The 16,040-nt window shown below is 33.9% G+C and overlaps 1 protein-coding gene across 4 annotated transcripts in view; it reads right to left on the bottom strand.

Annotated features, from left to right (window-relative positions):
* Positions 1-16,040, bottom strand: part of DPH6 (diphthamine biosynthesis 6) — a 205,738-nt gene that overhangs the window by 137,856 nt on the left and 51,842 nt on the right. For all 4 annotated transcript variants that reach the window (XM_085301636.1, XM_085301634.1, XM_085301635.1 and 1 more), the window contains exons 4-5: positions 13,011-13,084; positions 10,534-10,652 (exon numbers count right to left, since the gene is read on the bottom strand). In XM_085301636.1, the coding sequence (XP_085157762.1) occupies positions 10,534-10,652; positions 13,011-13,084 (193 nt within the window). The remainder of the gene's footprint in view (positions 1-10,533; positions 10,653-13,010; positions 13,085-16,040) is intronic.

Here is a 16,040-nt window from a genome sequence, read left to right as displayed (position 1 = left end):
TTCTTTAAAAAATAAGTAGATTGTTTCAGGTCCTTAAGACGCACTAGATTTTTTTTTTTAAAAAAAGAGTACCAGAAATTCCGAGTATGTTCAGTTTAACCACAGGTTTTTCCTCCATGAATCCAGCTCTGAAGAAAGCTGGATGGATGGATAAACCAACAACAAGGCCCAGGGTCTGGATGACTGTATGTAGAATTAAGAAATTAATTAGGAAGAAGAACTATAATTTGCAGCACTGACATCTATTTTACTTTACTTGCATGTATCAACAGAAAGCAATTACAATTCAATTAAAATACTCACTTTTATTACTTTACTGACTGACCTTGAAGTTAATGCCTGTTTTATTTAATTGCATCATCTATGAATAAATGTTAACCCTAGAATGTTATGCTCCATTATTTCTAACGCATTTTTTCAACTCTCCAACTGAATTACATCAGTCAATTTATTACACGCTGTCAAAAAAGCAAGTGGGGCTTTATTTCTTTAAGACAGACCAGTACGTGATGAGAGAAATATCTTGAAAGATTTGATAATGCTGTTTTTAACAGTGCCCAGTAAAATGAGTCATGCTCTCATCTCAGCTTTTGTAGCAGAGACTTTTACTGTAAAATCAGTATTCAATAGTACAAATGGTATAATCATTTTGAAAAGCAATTTCTAGTCCATTTGTAATTCCTGATAATTCCATCGACAGGAACAGAAAACCTTCTTACGCATATCAACAACAGCTGCAGGACAGTCTGACACAGCCTCAAGGCAACTGCTGTAGAAAACTGCAGTAACATAAAAAGACTAGAGAAGAAATTTAGTTTTCTTTTCCTGCAATATATAAAAAAAAATACGTACCAAAGACCATTACTGCATTTCACTAGTGTAAAGTTACAATGCAACAGAAAAAGTATTTTTAATGGTTTACTCTGTACACATGCACTTGTGTAGTGTAAGTCCTAAACTTCTAACTAACCGATATCACTTGCATTTATCATGACCATTAAAAAAATCAAGTTCATTTTCAGGGCATAACGTCTGGCTAACAAAATATACATTCTCAAACCTCATCATACTAAAAAATTTATTTTATTCACATTCATGAATTTAAAGTAGTATCGATCTTTAAAAAAGTATGCTAATATACAAAATGTTATCTCCCCGTCCACTTAGAAAAATATGCTATCAGTAAATCAAAATAAATCATAATTATTACAACTGTAAGAAACAGTGTTTTATAAAGTTCTTTTGAAAGTTATACTGAGTCAAACTCTAAYGCACAATACACGAATATATTGTGAAAGAATCATTACTGCACACACAACAGCAAGATAAACTCCTATACTGGATGTATTTGATGAACTACCTCGTTGTAAGCCGCTCCATTTTCTCTCATCAGTGAACCACTATCTTCTGATAATATACTGTCTTCCTTTTCTGACCRTTCATCCTTACCATTCAAAAAAGTACAGCTTACTCCTCTCTGCCATCTTCTTTAAAAGAAGATTAAAAAAAAAAGTCTCTAAAATCAAAATCTAGTATCAACCCTGCTGAAAGTTCATATCATAGAATTGGCATGGATCTGTGGAGAAAAAYTGTGACTTGTTTTAAAGTTGTAACAACTTCAAGTTCTCTTCCCGATTTCTTGAGAAATACTGTTGAAAAGATTAATAAGTACTACCATTACAGATGTATGGGACAGAGAGGGAATTTCTGAAGAAGGAAGGCAGTATAATACACAACAAGGATGCTGAAAAGATCCTAATCAGGTACTCACCAAGTGCATACTTATCCAGAACTTGACAAAGGAGAAGGGGGAATGGAAAACAAACTTTTCTGAGGACAAATTCTCTTGCCCTCTCTTCTCAATTCAAGAGAAAAACAGGGTTATCAAGGAGGAAACAAGAATGTTATTACCTTTAAGATACAGAAATAAGGAGAGAAAGCAAAAGATTACAAAAGGTACATGCAGTTGCATGTACTCTGCATCCTCTGCAGAGTTAGAACAGGGACTATTGGATTACTGTTGAAAGTAACATCCCGTTAACTATGAAAACGGTAAAAATCACTGATTTTCATTTAGCAGTCATTCATTAGTCAAGCATTATTCTTTAAGCAATATGTGGAATCAGATATGTTGCATATTGYAGGAGTGAAGATGCTGTAAATCCATATCTTAAATTGCCTTTGGGTAAATTATGGCTGAAGTCATATTCAGCTTTCATTTCCATGAAAATTTGTGAATGAAGAAAACCTTCCTTAGTAGTATAAATTGACAGGTTCGTAGTCTTTTCAGTCTTAACTTTTTCATAACTTTCATACATGAAAGTAACAATTATAAACTGGATGGATCGCTTGAAATTTTATTTCCAAAATACAGAAAAGATTTTAAAAGCTATTTTATTTTTAATAAAAAAATGAGGGGAGGAAAAAATTCAAGAATAAAGGATATTAGCACCACTTTTAACAGATTATAGGCRAATATACTTTTAATTTACTGCATAATAAGAAGAGAAATCATACACTTTGATTATATGCCTATTTTTTTTTTCCCAGTATGGTATAATTTACCCAATGTGGGAATAATGCAGAGATATCTGAAGATGTAACAATCTTTTTCATGATAAATGGTGAAGTCAGAAGTTAACTRTGAAGGTTCTTTCAAGCATGTGTTTCCAGCACAATTTATCAAGGATCAGAATTTATATTATTTCTCTCAAGTTTATCAAATATGCTCTAAAGTAGGTTAAAGTCTGATGTCATCAAATTTCAGAATTCTAAGAGGTAAAAGACTAAAATTCTTCATACTAGCAAAGTTGATTTTATCTGTAATCCCTCGTGTGTTCTTTTTTTGTTTGTTTGTTTGTGTTTTTTTAACATTAAAGTTATCTGTATAACATTTAAATTTAGTATTCCAAGTAACTTAGCTCTGCCACTTCAGTAAGAAAAACCTCAACAGGTCTTTGAAGAAATTTGTATTGTTTCATCAAATATCAAAACAATATTTCCATACAGATATTTTTAACACTCTACAATGTGTATAGTTGAAAAAAAAAAGATTGTGGAAGAATTGCTTAATAACACTATTAAAGAGTTTATCAAATCCGTTTTTCTTCACTGATCTTTTGAAACAAGACTCCAATGGCAAATGCTTCAATTCCTTAAAAATACTCCCCCAGTCAACCTCCTCTCAGGAATTTCACAGGACTTCAGAGATTTAAAGCAAAAGTTATAACAGGTTGGGGTTATAAAGCTACCTAATATTAAGGGTTTTCTGACATTTCCGGTATAAATCCATTTTCAGAGTTTTAACTTTGTCATACTGAAACAGTTTGGGCAGAACTATTATACAGCCTCAGAGCTATGTATTTATCTATTTCAGTCAAAGAGTTCAACCATTCCAGCACCACAGTCTGGAGATAAAAGATGTTCTGTTTAGTACAGTTAAAAAAAATCTGATCTTTACATATTTTACGAAGTTCTAATGCCTTTATGCTTTGAAGAAAGGGTTTAAAATTTGAATCAGTAGCAAAGAGGGATGCTGCCAGTGGTAAAATCTGTGCAGGTGGTAAAAACTGTGCCTCTTTCACTAAATTAATCCACATGCACACAAGTTACAAACCTTTAAAAAGTCACAGTTCACAAACGGACCGATAGAGACTTCTGAAAGAGGAAATGTGTAGACTGAATGTAGAAAGTAAAAGCCAGAGAAGTAAAGGATCAGATTAGGACAAGACATCTGGTAAAACTTCAGCTCAGAGAGGCCTGGGGAGCAAAGCAACTATGGTTCTAACTGCACAGACATGCCTCTAAGGGTTTGAGCTCAAGCACAGAAATCTGCAGAGTAAATCCAGCACTTAATGAGCATTAAAGGGCGTCAAGCAATATTCTAGTGTTAAACAAACCCCACCTCTCCCTCCTGCCTTTCGTTCTGTTAAATTTGCTTTTGATACCTTAATTTTTCTAGGCTCTGGTTAGTCCAATGTATTTCAGCTCAAAACTCTGACTATTCTTCTGTTGTCTCCTTCAYTAGACCCTTTGCTTCCTTTTTCCATTCCCCGTAAAGACTCCACAGTCCATTCTTAGCCCTCTGCTCYCATTTCACTTTTTCTTTAGATGATTTCATCCGCAGGGATCTCTCCCYTCCTGAGCCTTCTCTCTTCAATTTTGTCCATCTCTGAAGATTCCCTAAAAAAGCACTGTACTCAAAGTCAACTCACAATTACTTGGCTGTGTTTTCAGACACATTGGCTTTTCCAYTCTTCCTTCAAATTCCTGTTATCTGTTACTACTGAAAATACTAACATTCTTCCCAATGTCCAATTTATAAGCTTCAACAGATAGCAAAGAGGGAGTCATATTTAACTTGTTTACATTTAACCTGTTTCTAGATTGACTTGTGCAGGCTGTTGCAAAATCTCATCACTTCTTTCTCTACAACATATTTCATTTTCAAAACTCTTCTTGTACCTATGCAAGAAAAGCTTTTCCCAAAACCTCATCTTCCACTGGTATCAAAGCATCCTTGATCTATGTGCAAGTATCAGGACAAATAACATTTCAAATGCAAAGATTCTTTTCTTATTATTCCAACCTTTCATCTACCCTCTAAATCAAGACTTGCCTTCACTTAAATTCCACTCCTATCTCTCTCTTCWCAGTAATGTATTTCTTTTGCATCATAGCCTTCCTGAATTCCAAGCTAATTTTGGCTGAGTTCTGGTCTTGCATCTACCTTCCCACTTTTCCAAGTTGATAGAAAAATAGGCCCTGAGTTAAAACAGCTCCYGTGGTTTCATACTTTTTCCCAAGTCCTTTCATATTATGTCTGGTGAACAAACAGATGCTGTACCTTTTCTTTTACTGTTCATATCACGAATAACATAGCTAAATGAATTAGCAGACAAATGCATTAGTAGACATATGCCTAAGTAAAAAAGGCCTAATACATTTAAAATTTTCAAGGAACAACATTTAAAATTTTAAAGGAATAACAGCTAAGTTCTGGAAGCTTTATTTGAAAAGTAAATTGAAAATTCAGTGACAATAGAATGAGTTAKTAAGGAAAGTGTCAGTTAGGAAATAACGATTAGAAGAAGGAAGAAAAGAGTAGTAAGAATACCAAAGTGCATGCTAGCCATAAATTCATCAAATTTATGAACTACAAAAAATACAGTAATAAAAAAATGAATTAAAAGCTATTAGATATGTATACAAGATAATACTTTAAATGAACTTAGTTTGAAGATGATTTTTCTAATAAAAGTTTAAGGACACTTTTTAGAATATATTATTCCTAACAAAATAGATAACCATTAAAATTTTATGGTACTGGAAAAATATTATTTGCCATTTTATGTCCTACTTTAAATTATGATAAACAAAAGAGGTCTTTTTCCTATTAATAAAAATAGCAAAGGTTGTAAAACTGTCATAGATTTCATTATAGCTTCAATGTCTGGTAACTGCCCAAGAAAAAAGCAATGGAAAAATCACCTTTAAATAAACTGAAGTGGCTAAGAACAATGCCAATATTTAGTTTATGTAAGATGTAAATCAAACARAYAAACAAACAAACTCACAAAAAACATAATTAAAAATATCCTTTCAAAATAATGTGGAACAAAAAACCAGGGATCTTATTTGATTTCTTATCAAAATGTTCCTCTCCCCCATTATGTTTGCCTTGAGAACTCCTGTCTTAGAATTTTCTGAAAATATTTCGAGGAAGCAAACACATTCTCTCGTATTAATATATGAAGTTCCTTCCATTTCCCCAGTACTGTTTAGAGAAACAGCTTTTGGAAGTGCTCAGTACTAGAAAATAAACTATCAAAGAACATGATTTCTATTCCATTGCATAAATGAAGCGTTCAGATAAAACTCAAGCAGCCACCCATTTTACCTCAGGATATGCCGTGACTTAGAGCCAACCCAATCTCGTGGGCTTTCCACTGAGATAGTTTCCCTCTCCACGTGACTCTGTCAGTCACTGTCAGTGAGTCAGTTCCCTGCAAACACAAAAAAGCTGAACTTTTCTGCTGGATCACCCAGCTGTAGCGATTCCTTCTACACAGTCACTGCATCCCTTACCGGGGTAGGAGCAGCAGGAACTTGTGGTCTGGTACACTCAGACGGAAAGGGAAGAAAGATCAACCTTTTGGCAGCAGCTCTCTATTAGATCAGTTTATCTGTGCTAAATTACACCCTCAGGAACTTAATTGGGAATTATGTGGTGCTAGATGTTTTTTTAACACAGCACTTTATATGTAAATCTTAGTTCCATTTAAATTGATGGGAGTCTATCAATTTCAGTGAGTCAGGATTTTACTTCTGTGCACCTGGTAGTATGGAAGCAATAAACAGTAATATAGACACCTAGGTGGCCAGGTGAATTAACACATATAATAAATAAGTACTACAGATACTTAACTGATTTGATTATATTATGTTACACTGTGAAGTAACATGTTCTCTTTTCGGATGAAAAGTTGATACAGAAGAACAAATGCACCCCCGAACTACAAGCTTTTTGAAGTATTCTCTGTAGAGCAGGCGTATACCAATCTTGACTCTGACGGATAAGTATAAAGATCTTCTGGCACAAAAGGATGAACTTATACTACAGAAAGTTCAATTTGGAAAGTTAACTTCATGGAGTTTCATTACTGCATTCTGGGAGGGAAATAGCCTATGCGAGCAATTAGGGCCCACAGCATCTCAAAATTTAGGCTTCCACAGCCCCTCTTTTTTTTTGTTTCTATCCACAGCTGAGTATGCAGACTGCCTAGAAGCACTCAGTGCAGCTGGACATAAAAGATATATGTTGTAGCCATGGTGTAAGTTTCATGTTTCATAATATAGGCTGAGTAGCAGAAGCTGATCAGCTCTGACACAAAGTTTCTTTTTTTTTGATCATCTTTGGCCATCATCTTTTTATTACTTTTGAGAAGTTGAACAGTATTGTGGCATAACTTCTCTTCTTTGGACTAAAGAAGGGCTAGTAGTTAGAAACACAATTTACCACCAGAGGTTTTCTTTTTCATCTTAGTATTTCTATTATGTGACCTCACAGTTAGAACATAAGTTTTTAATTCAGTAGTGACTCATTACTACGCTATAACCAAAATGAGAGAAATTGTAATGTGTGAACTAACTAATGCATATTAATCCCTTAAGAGATAGAAATTCTGGCCTAATGTTCTGATTTTGATTAAAAGCAGCAATTTTTTTTCAGCTTCTCAAGAAAAAGAAATGATGTGCAATTTTCTCTTAAAACTTACTGAAGATGAACATGAGTCTTAAAACAGTAAAGAAAACTAGAACCTTTGAGGACAAGTTCCTTTAACTGCATGATGTAATTTAAGTTATATTGACAGAGCTGAAATTAGTCATATGTTAAAATGTATAACTGAAGTTACATTTCAGTGTTAATTCTTGACTCTGCAAGGTATATTTGAATGAGGACCATAGTGTGGAGACCAAAAAGATTCCTTCCAAATGTACCCTCTACAGTTAGTGCTGCAGTGGAAGTAATTTGTTTTAGRACTCAGTACTTGTGAGACCAATGTATAATCATAGAATCATGGAATGGTGAGGTTGGAAGGGACCTYKGGAGATCATCTAGTCCAACCCTCAGCACAGCCCACACGGGGATTGAACCCATGACCTTGGCATTAGCAGCACCACGCTCTAACCAACTGAGCTAAACCTGCAGGTTACCAAGATTAAAAGTTGGATCAGTTATACACAGATGCTGATACACTTCTGCAAGTTAATTAATATTTTAATCCATAACATGTATTAACAGAACAAAGATTTCAAAACCACATATTATTATGCTATATTTAACTCTGTCTCACATGAGTAATGCATATTACTGGAATTTCACGTACTTGCATGTTGCTCACGTTTGCTGTTAGATCATGGACCATTTCTCACCATTAAAGCTTCTGAAACACACTCTAACGGAAAGAAAGCTGATCTACTTACAGATCAACATGTAAGTATGTGAAGACGAATTGCTAAGAATATTTCTTTTGCATATACGAGAGCGCGACTGGTATCCCACCTGAAAGAGCATGCTAYTTTGAGATAGAAAACTGTTGCCACTGGCAAAGTTATGCTATTAATTTGTAATGGTGGATTTAGGGGAAATGTACTAACTAATGCTCATTTACTTGCATAATTATGTGTTTTCTACATAAAAYGACAGGCTTTTACCTTGCCAATACTGGCATTGACTTAATGGGAAACAGGACAAAGCAAGTGCACAAGTATGCCAGTGTTGATGAATGTCAAGCTCAAGTTACAGACTTGTTTCTTGCTTTAACATCTGTACAATATATCATCTAATGCACTGCCATTTAGACTATTAAATCTGTTATTTTAAATATTTTCACTGCAGTTTAGCTTTGATTATCAATCTAAAAGGTAAAAAGCTAACCTATAGCTTAGCTTTTTTGCCACTTGATATGCTAAACAATCTTCATAYCTTAAATCTGCTTTAATAAGGCATGCAATTATTAAAGCATTACAGAATGTCCCCAGAGCACATAAGCTCCATTAAATTTGCTTACATCTAATTACGTTTGCCTGAGGCAGGTGAGAAATTGACTCTGATAAGATCTTTCTTTTACCTGTAGCCAAAAAAAAAGGAAAGAAAAAGGAAGGAAAAAAAAAAAAAGAATCTTGCAGTGATTTTCTACCTAATTGCTATCTACAAGTATTTATGGTATTTGCTCCTTAAATGAACAGCCAACAAAGCACTCTTTGTGCATCAACTAATGCCTTTTAAGGTTTAAGCCTGTAGAATTACAAAAGACAAGCTTATCTTGCTTTATGGATGAGTGAGGCCATCACTGATGTCTACTCTTGAAATAGTTTTATCTATCATATCATCTAAATCATATATATTCTTTAAAATACTTTAAATACACTTTATTTTTACTTAATTTTGTACAACCGAAGACAGCTAATTACAAAAAGAAAAAAAACACAAATGACAACAATGTAAACTTGATGACAAAATAATTCTGATTGGAAAAAACATGCTACATATTTTTTGTGGACACTTTTCTTCCTGCTAATATAAGCAATGTTAGCAACATCCTTTCTCTATATTTTAAATTACAAAGATGTGCTCTATATGGCCTGCAAATTTTATTTACTTAAAACATACTTTGAGCTATTTTTTTCCAATTTAAGAAAGAAGTGTTGTACAGTAGAACATGCAGCAGTTAATTCCCCTGTATTTGTAACTAGCTTTCCCCAAAATATAAGAAAACACTATTAAATTACATTGCTTGTAATTTGTAAGTGAATGAGAGAACTTGGCTTTTCCAACCATTCTAAACAGCCTACCAGCTAAAGATGAACAGAGAAATAAATAAATAATAAAGAATTAATTAAAAGTCACACTATGAAGTCATGCAAAGTCTAAAGAGTTATATTCATTTCTTGGCTAATATTTAAGTAGAAATAACTTTACTATAAAGCAGTCTTTAAGGAAGAAAGGAAATACATTTAGAATTTAATGTGAAAATTACACAAATAAGCCAGTCATCAGACTTCTAATGCAAGGTTACACAACAATTTTTCAGACATATATCTTTAGCCACCAAAGTAGAACTGCTGCTCTTGTTATACTAGCTATTCTTTGGTCAAATGGGCCACAAAACTCTAGTAATATCCNAAAAAAAAAAAAAAAAAAGTCCTTTGGTCACATTTTGTACTCATTGGATACTCTTAAATGAAAAAGTGCATAAAGGTCTGAAATGATATATTGCGGTATTAATATGTTTCTTACGTGCTTCTCATGGTTACAGAGTATGTCTTTAAACAAGACTTTCTATAAAACTTGATTTGAACATATCTTTACCTTAAAAAAATTCAACTACCTTGTGTAATGATTTGCTTCATTATAAAAATCTCATTTTAAACATTTACTAATAAAAAGACAAGTTGATTTTGAGCTCTGATGTACTAAACAATTACACTGTAAATACTACTCTTCGGAAAGTAACGATAAGCTATTACTTTTTACCAAATCAAAAGATTGTTGTTATGTAAAATATTTTGGCCTCACATGATTACATCTTTTTTGATGTTAATTTGTTAAGTTTCTATTAAAACTTTCATGGTTGTTTTATAATTTTGTCTAGCCACCAGTTTGTATCATCTACAAATGACAATACTGTGAACTACTGAATTATGCATGTGTTTTTACTGAAAATCATAATGAAAGCAAAACAAAAAAATTACTAAAGGAATTTAATTACTATGCTAGGAAGAATTACTTCCAGCTTTTCAATGTCTACACTGAGAAAAGTATGAATTACATACAGGTAAACTGATCATTAAGACATCTTGACTGTCATATAGCCATAGCATATAGCCATAGCTTCAGAGTCTTCTTCATGAGCATGTTAACATTTCTTATCCTAAAATATAAAACAAACGACTGTTTTTCTCTGATGTGCTATGGACTTGTTCATTGAAGTTTCAACAGACAACACTGCTCAGAATCTGGATACATACCAAGAGCTGCGACTTTTATGATTATGGCTTGAATGTTGGACGATATCATTTCTTTAAGTAAAATTTCTTGGTTCCGGCGCCAAAGAAAAGCAAGCGACTGAAGATTAAGCCTTCTGCATCTTAAACAACAACAACAAAAAAAAAAACAGTTGGATGAAAGCCAAAAAATACGCTTTTACACAGCATAATTCATTTAAAACTAAAGAAAATTAATTTCTCTGATTTCCTACTGTAAGGTAATTTTTCTTTTAAAATTTCAATTAAAATATTTTTCTAGACTTCAGTATACACACTAAGTCTAACATAAGATAAAAAGAAGGAAACTTATTCTAACTATAATTCACCTTTGTAAGTTGTAACTTATTCATACAAATAGAGTTGCATAGGAATAAAATAAGAGAAATCAAGAGAAAATCCATCTCTAGACCTTTAGTAGTACAAACCAATAAACAGCTTAGAAAGTAATTAATTTTTATATACACAGTTAAAGCAAGAGTTACTGCTCTGTGATACACCTAGTGTAGATAACCAGTGCGACACCCTGAATTTGTTACACTCAACAAACTATGACTAGTATCAACACGCAAGAAAAGCACAGCTCAAGAAAAAGCGTAGTTTGTGAAACAAAGTTAGAACTTGATAATGCCAATTTAATGATCTGGTTTGATACAAATTGCGTTTATGCAGCATTTGATACATTGCTTTTGATTCTTTATCATATTAGAGTACTAGTAATTCATACTACTGAAAGGCAACCCGACTGCAAACTGCCAAGAATCATCAGCTGATGATAAAAATGATATAATACCTGGATCCTGAAAACCAGATTTAACTACCTAACTCAGATCACTCAAAATATTACATTAATTGATAACTTACAAATGCTTATCTAGTACATGGGATTTCTCATTAGTATTAAATGACTGTCAGGATTTTGTAGTTAAACGGGTGCTTACTGCTGATACCTAAATCCATACATAGCACGCATATAATCTTSTTAGTTTTGCTATCACTTTTATGTATGTTAACAAAGCACTCAGTTGTAAAATTAACAAACAGTTAGCAACTCTGAATGCCAGGTAATTCTTTAGGTGCCTATCTTTAGCTATCAAATTAGCTGAATCCAAGTAGTCAGGATGGGTCAGGTGATATAATTTCACTGCAAGGGGTAGAACTTCAGGTCAATGTAAATTTTTACCACTGAGTGACCTTGGAATTAATCAGGTCAGTTGGCAATACTGTGATGTGTTGTCAGTCTTCTGTCTGTGGTAAYTGATCAGAGACCCATGATCAGCAAAAATAATCCTTCCTAAAATATCTAGTAGCATGATCAGGCATTTATTAAAACGTCCTACTGTTCCTAGATTTCAGTATGTACATTAAGCCTAAGAGAAAAGAAAAAGAAAGAAACTATTTCTGACTTCAGTTTATCTAAGTAAATTGAAAAGAGAACACCCATCAGATGTAACTCACTGATGTAAGCCGAGTTGGCATGGCATTAAGTTCAACATTACTGCAATTCATAAAATTTTCCAGATTTTTTTATTCCATTATCAACAAATAACTAATGAACTATAATTAACTAATAATTTATTTTTTTTCACAAGCTAGTTTTGCATTTCATCAGATGTATGTGATTTTTTTTTTAAAGATCCAAATCAAATCTGGATATAACACACAATTGTGTATAACACACAATTCCTATCACCTAATTTTTTTTTATTAAGACTCTCAGAAGAAGTAYCACAGTCAGTCTAGACTTAAAGAATTTGCACATTAGAAATGAGAAATCAAAGTTCCTGTGATTTTGTTTATTTGTATAATTATTTGTATAATAGATTTTTAGGTTTTTTTTTTAGTTTATTTGTGTAATAGATTTTAAGGAAGTAATGGAAGATACGAACATAAGAATTATCTTGCATTTAACTCCTGATAAGAAGTCACAAACTGTTAGATTCAGTAGATCATTGGAATGGAGAAAGAGTAAGGGGATTCAGCTGTACTTTGTAAAGAAATTTTTTAGGTTTACATTGCATATATTTTTTAATAATTCTCAATAATAAAGATTTCTAATTTCTGACCCCTTTATATTAAAACCCTGTTGAAAAATACAGACCACAATAAATATAGACCACAATACTGCTATCTCTGGAATTGAGCAAACTTCTAGCTGAAATCAAAGACCTGAACCTAACTCCACTATTTCCATGTCAAAACTCTCAATATTTTCAACAGATCAATCTGAGACCTGTAGAGAACTCCAAAAAATATACTCTTTACTGGATTTTCTTTAACGATATATATAGAAGACATAATTCCAGAAAAAAAGGTTCAGGAAAAAATTAGCACATTGAAGGAATTGAGTATCATAGAACATAAGAAATAAAGTAACTGTTTGCTCTGTGCTACAGACTGAGTTAGAAAACAAACAAATAAAACACTTTCCATAATGTGTTTAATAATAAATATTTTCTTACACATCTTCTACTCGAATTCGTTGGTAATCAGAAAGAATGGCTCCCACAGAGACACCCTCCACTCTTTCCTTGTCCTGAAAAAATATAAGGAGTAATAAAGTTAGCATTGTATGCTAGCCTAAACAATGGAGATTCAGTAATTCTATTACAGAATCAATCAAGAAGAAACTCTTTTTCCTATGTCCAGTACATTGAATTGAATGGGCTGGAATACAGATCTTCCATAGGCGAGAGCAGTGCAGCTGATCTACTATATGGTTACCACTCTGTAACTGAAATAACCTCTGTAACTGAAAAATATCAGATTTAACAGCTTATACCAGAACTTGCCTGGCATCTTGAAAACTCCCCGCTCTGTAACTGAAATGTCAATTATTCCACCTACAAATGAATATTAGCAACATATAATCATGACCATACCACTTTAATGCCACATGGTGTATATATGCTACAATATATAGTGCAAAATGGTTTGAGAGTACTGTTCTTACCCTAACCCCAGAGAAAGAGACACTTGTAGGCAACTCATTCAACTCTGCTATAAAACTGTTTTCCATGCCACATTCTCTTTGGAGCAGTGTTTCTATTTCACTTACTTAGGCCATCAATTCTTTATTTTTCTTTTAGATATACTCAGAATACAACATCTCAAAATGCATATACTTAAAATATTTCATGGGCTTTTGCTTTTTTACCTCGTGTCACAAGCAACATGCTGTATTTACTTCCTTTTCCTAAAATTTACTCTGGTTAAGACTTCAGTTAAAGGCTTTTTTTGTTGTTTTTTTAAGCAAGGTTGATCGTAATTATGAAGGAAGATCAACCTTCTGAAGCTGCTCTATTAGACAGCAATCCTGCGAAGTTTGCAGCAAGACTGTACTACAGAATTTTTAACTATATTCTTACATATGTATTTTGAAATCAAACTAACCTCTCCAAGCAATGCTACTGAATTTAAATTTCATCTTTGGTTTCTTATTAATAAAATATTGCCAAGGGTATTTTATTCATAATTATCTTGCAATGAACAATCTCCTATTTTATATCTATGTTGGGATAGCCTTACTTATCTTACTCTTCTCATATCTACCCAACCAAATTCCCAAGACATTCACATCCACCTGTACTTCTCATTTAAGATTCTCTGTATTTATCAGTATTCCTAGCTATGACATCGCAAATTTGATTGTTAAATTTATGTACTTCTACACATCATTAAAGAATTTATCATATAATATCAAAATCAATGCCAAACCCTGTAGGATTCACATATTGTGATATAAGAGTTCTGATATAAGTTTATTTTAGTTTTTCTATCACTAGCTTATTATCCACTATTTTCTTATTATTACTATTACCAGAAAATATTACTTTTGTTTCCCTTTCAGCTTTCTGTCCAGCTGTGTTTCAAAGCTCTGGAGTAAAGGTAAGTCACATTCCACCTCCCTCAACTCTCCAATATAGAATTAATTTAAAAAGTTAACAGGTGTATTAGGTAACAGGTGTACTAGAATTTTCATTAAATAGAGTCTATATCAAAATAATTCATGAAACCTCCTTCAGTCTTCAATATACCTAAAAGGTTTCCCACAGTTTCTTTGTTCCGTGGAATTTTAATATGCAGGTTACCTATACTGCTATCAGCATCATTTTGCACTTGTATTCCACTCAGAGGTCTTTTAAAAATTATACAGCTAAAATTCGTAACAGTCTTGTAAAGCACAGCAGCTAAGTATTGTTTGTTCATACTTTTATGTAGAAAGAAAAAACTAATTTTGGCTAGAATTACTGGATCATAAAGCAGTTTGCAATGCAGAACAAGTAATGCAGTTTAAATAAAGGAATATAATTGTGAAAGAGTGTGAGCTCACCTGACCATTATAACCGTGCCTTTTTATCCTCTATAGAATATATCCATGCCTCACTGAACCTAATGGGCTGGACACTACCATAACGAATGCAGCTTACTACTTCACTTGCAACAAATGTTTCTGTTGATGTACATTCAATTATTTTGGGATAATCATCTGTTCATTGGTGAAATGAAATGCGACTCATTTCYATTAGTGTTCTCAAAGTATTCTATTACTCTTCTTGTGAAGTAATACACTGAAATTGAGCAAATTATTCAATCTGAAAAATCACTGGCGTATTTAGAATATGCTGAGATGTGGCAATATTGGTTTGGGAATCAGCACCCTGTGGTCCTGATGAGATCGTGGCCCTGCAACTGCACACAGACCTGCTTGCTCCCCATGGTGCATGTGTTAGTATGTACAGGCACCTTAGAGAGGCACCCAGTCATGCTAATTTCCCAGAAAAGATACTGAGAGCTTCCCCCATAATGCTGTCCTGCAAGTACTTCCTTTATCTGTGTGCATAAGCTTCAGGTGGGCCCCCTTCTGCCTTGTTCTGATGATTACAAGATCTCTCTCATCCACATCAGCCCACACCCTGCTTGCCAATCCAGTCCACCATTGGTGGGCTGTCATCTCCCTCCTCTGTTGCTCCTTGCTTAAAGCTCTCCTCACCAGGCTGGACACCCTGTTTGCAAAGATGCTTTTGCTCCACGTGGGGGGCAGGTGAATCCCATCTCTTTCCAGCAGTCCTTGATCCTCAAAGAGAGTCATAAAAACTGAATCTCTGCAGTCAACACCAGAYGAACACCACCAGTTGAACCATATCCAGTCCATCCAGTCCTCCTCAAGCCCTTCCCTCCCACATGTAGGACTCAAGACAAAACCACCTGGCCTCCCACGATCTTGAGACTTGCCCATAAAGCCATGTAGTCATGCTTGATACATTCAAGCTCTCCACTGGTATTATCATTGGTGCCCACATGGAAGAACAGCATAAGGCAACAGTCCAAGGTTTAGAGAAGCCTCAGCAGTCTCATTGCAACATCCTGGAGCCAAGATCTGGGCAAACAGCAGACCTTCCTAGACAGCAGATCATGCCTGCATCCTCCACAGCAGGAAGTCTCCCACTACTGTCCCTCGCTRTTTCTTTCAAGTACTGCTTCCACAATTC

Source organism: Rhea americana, unplaced genomic scaffold (assembly GCF_003343005.1).
Source record: "Rhea americana isolate MKP2758 unplaced genomic scaffold, rheAme1 scaffold_18, whole genome shotgun sequence".
Taxonomy (NCBI): domain Eukaryota; kingdom Metazoa; phylum Chordata; class Aves; order Rheiformes; family Rheidae; genus Rhea; species Rhea americana.
Note: the sequence above shows the minus strand (reverse complement) of the source record. Positions and strands in the feature narration are given on the sequence as shown.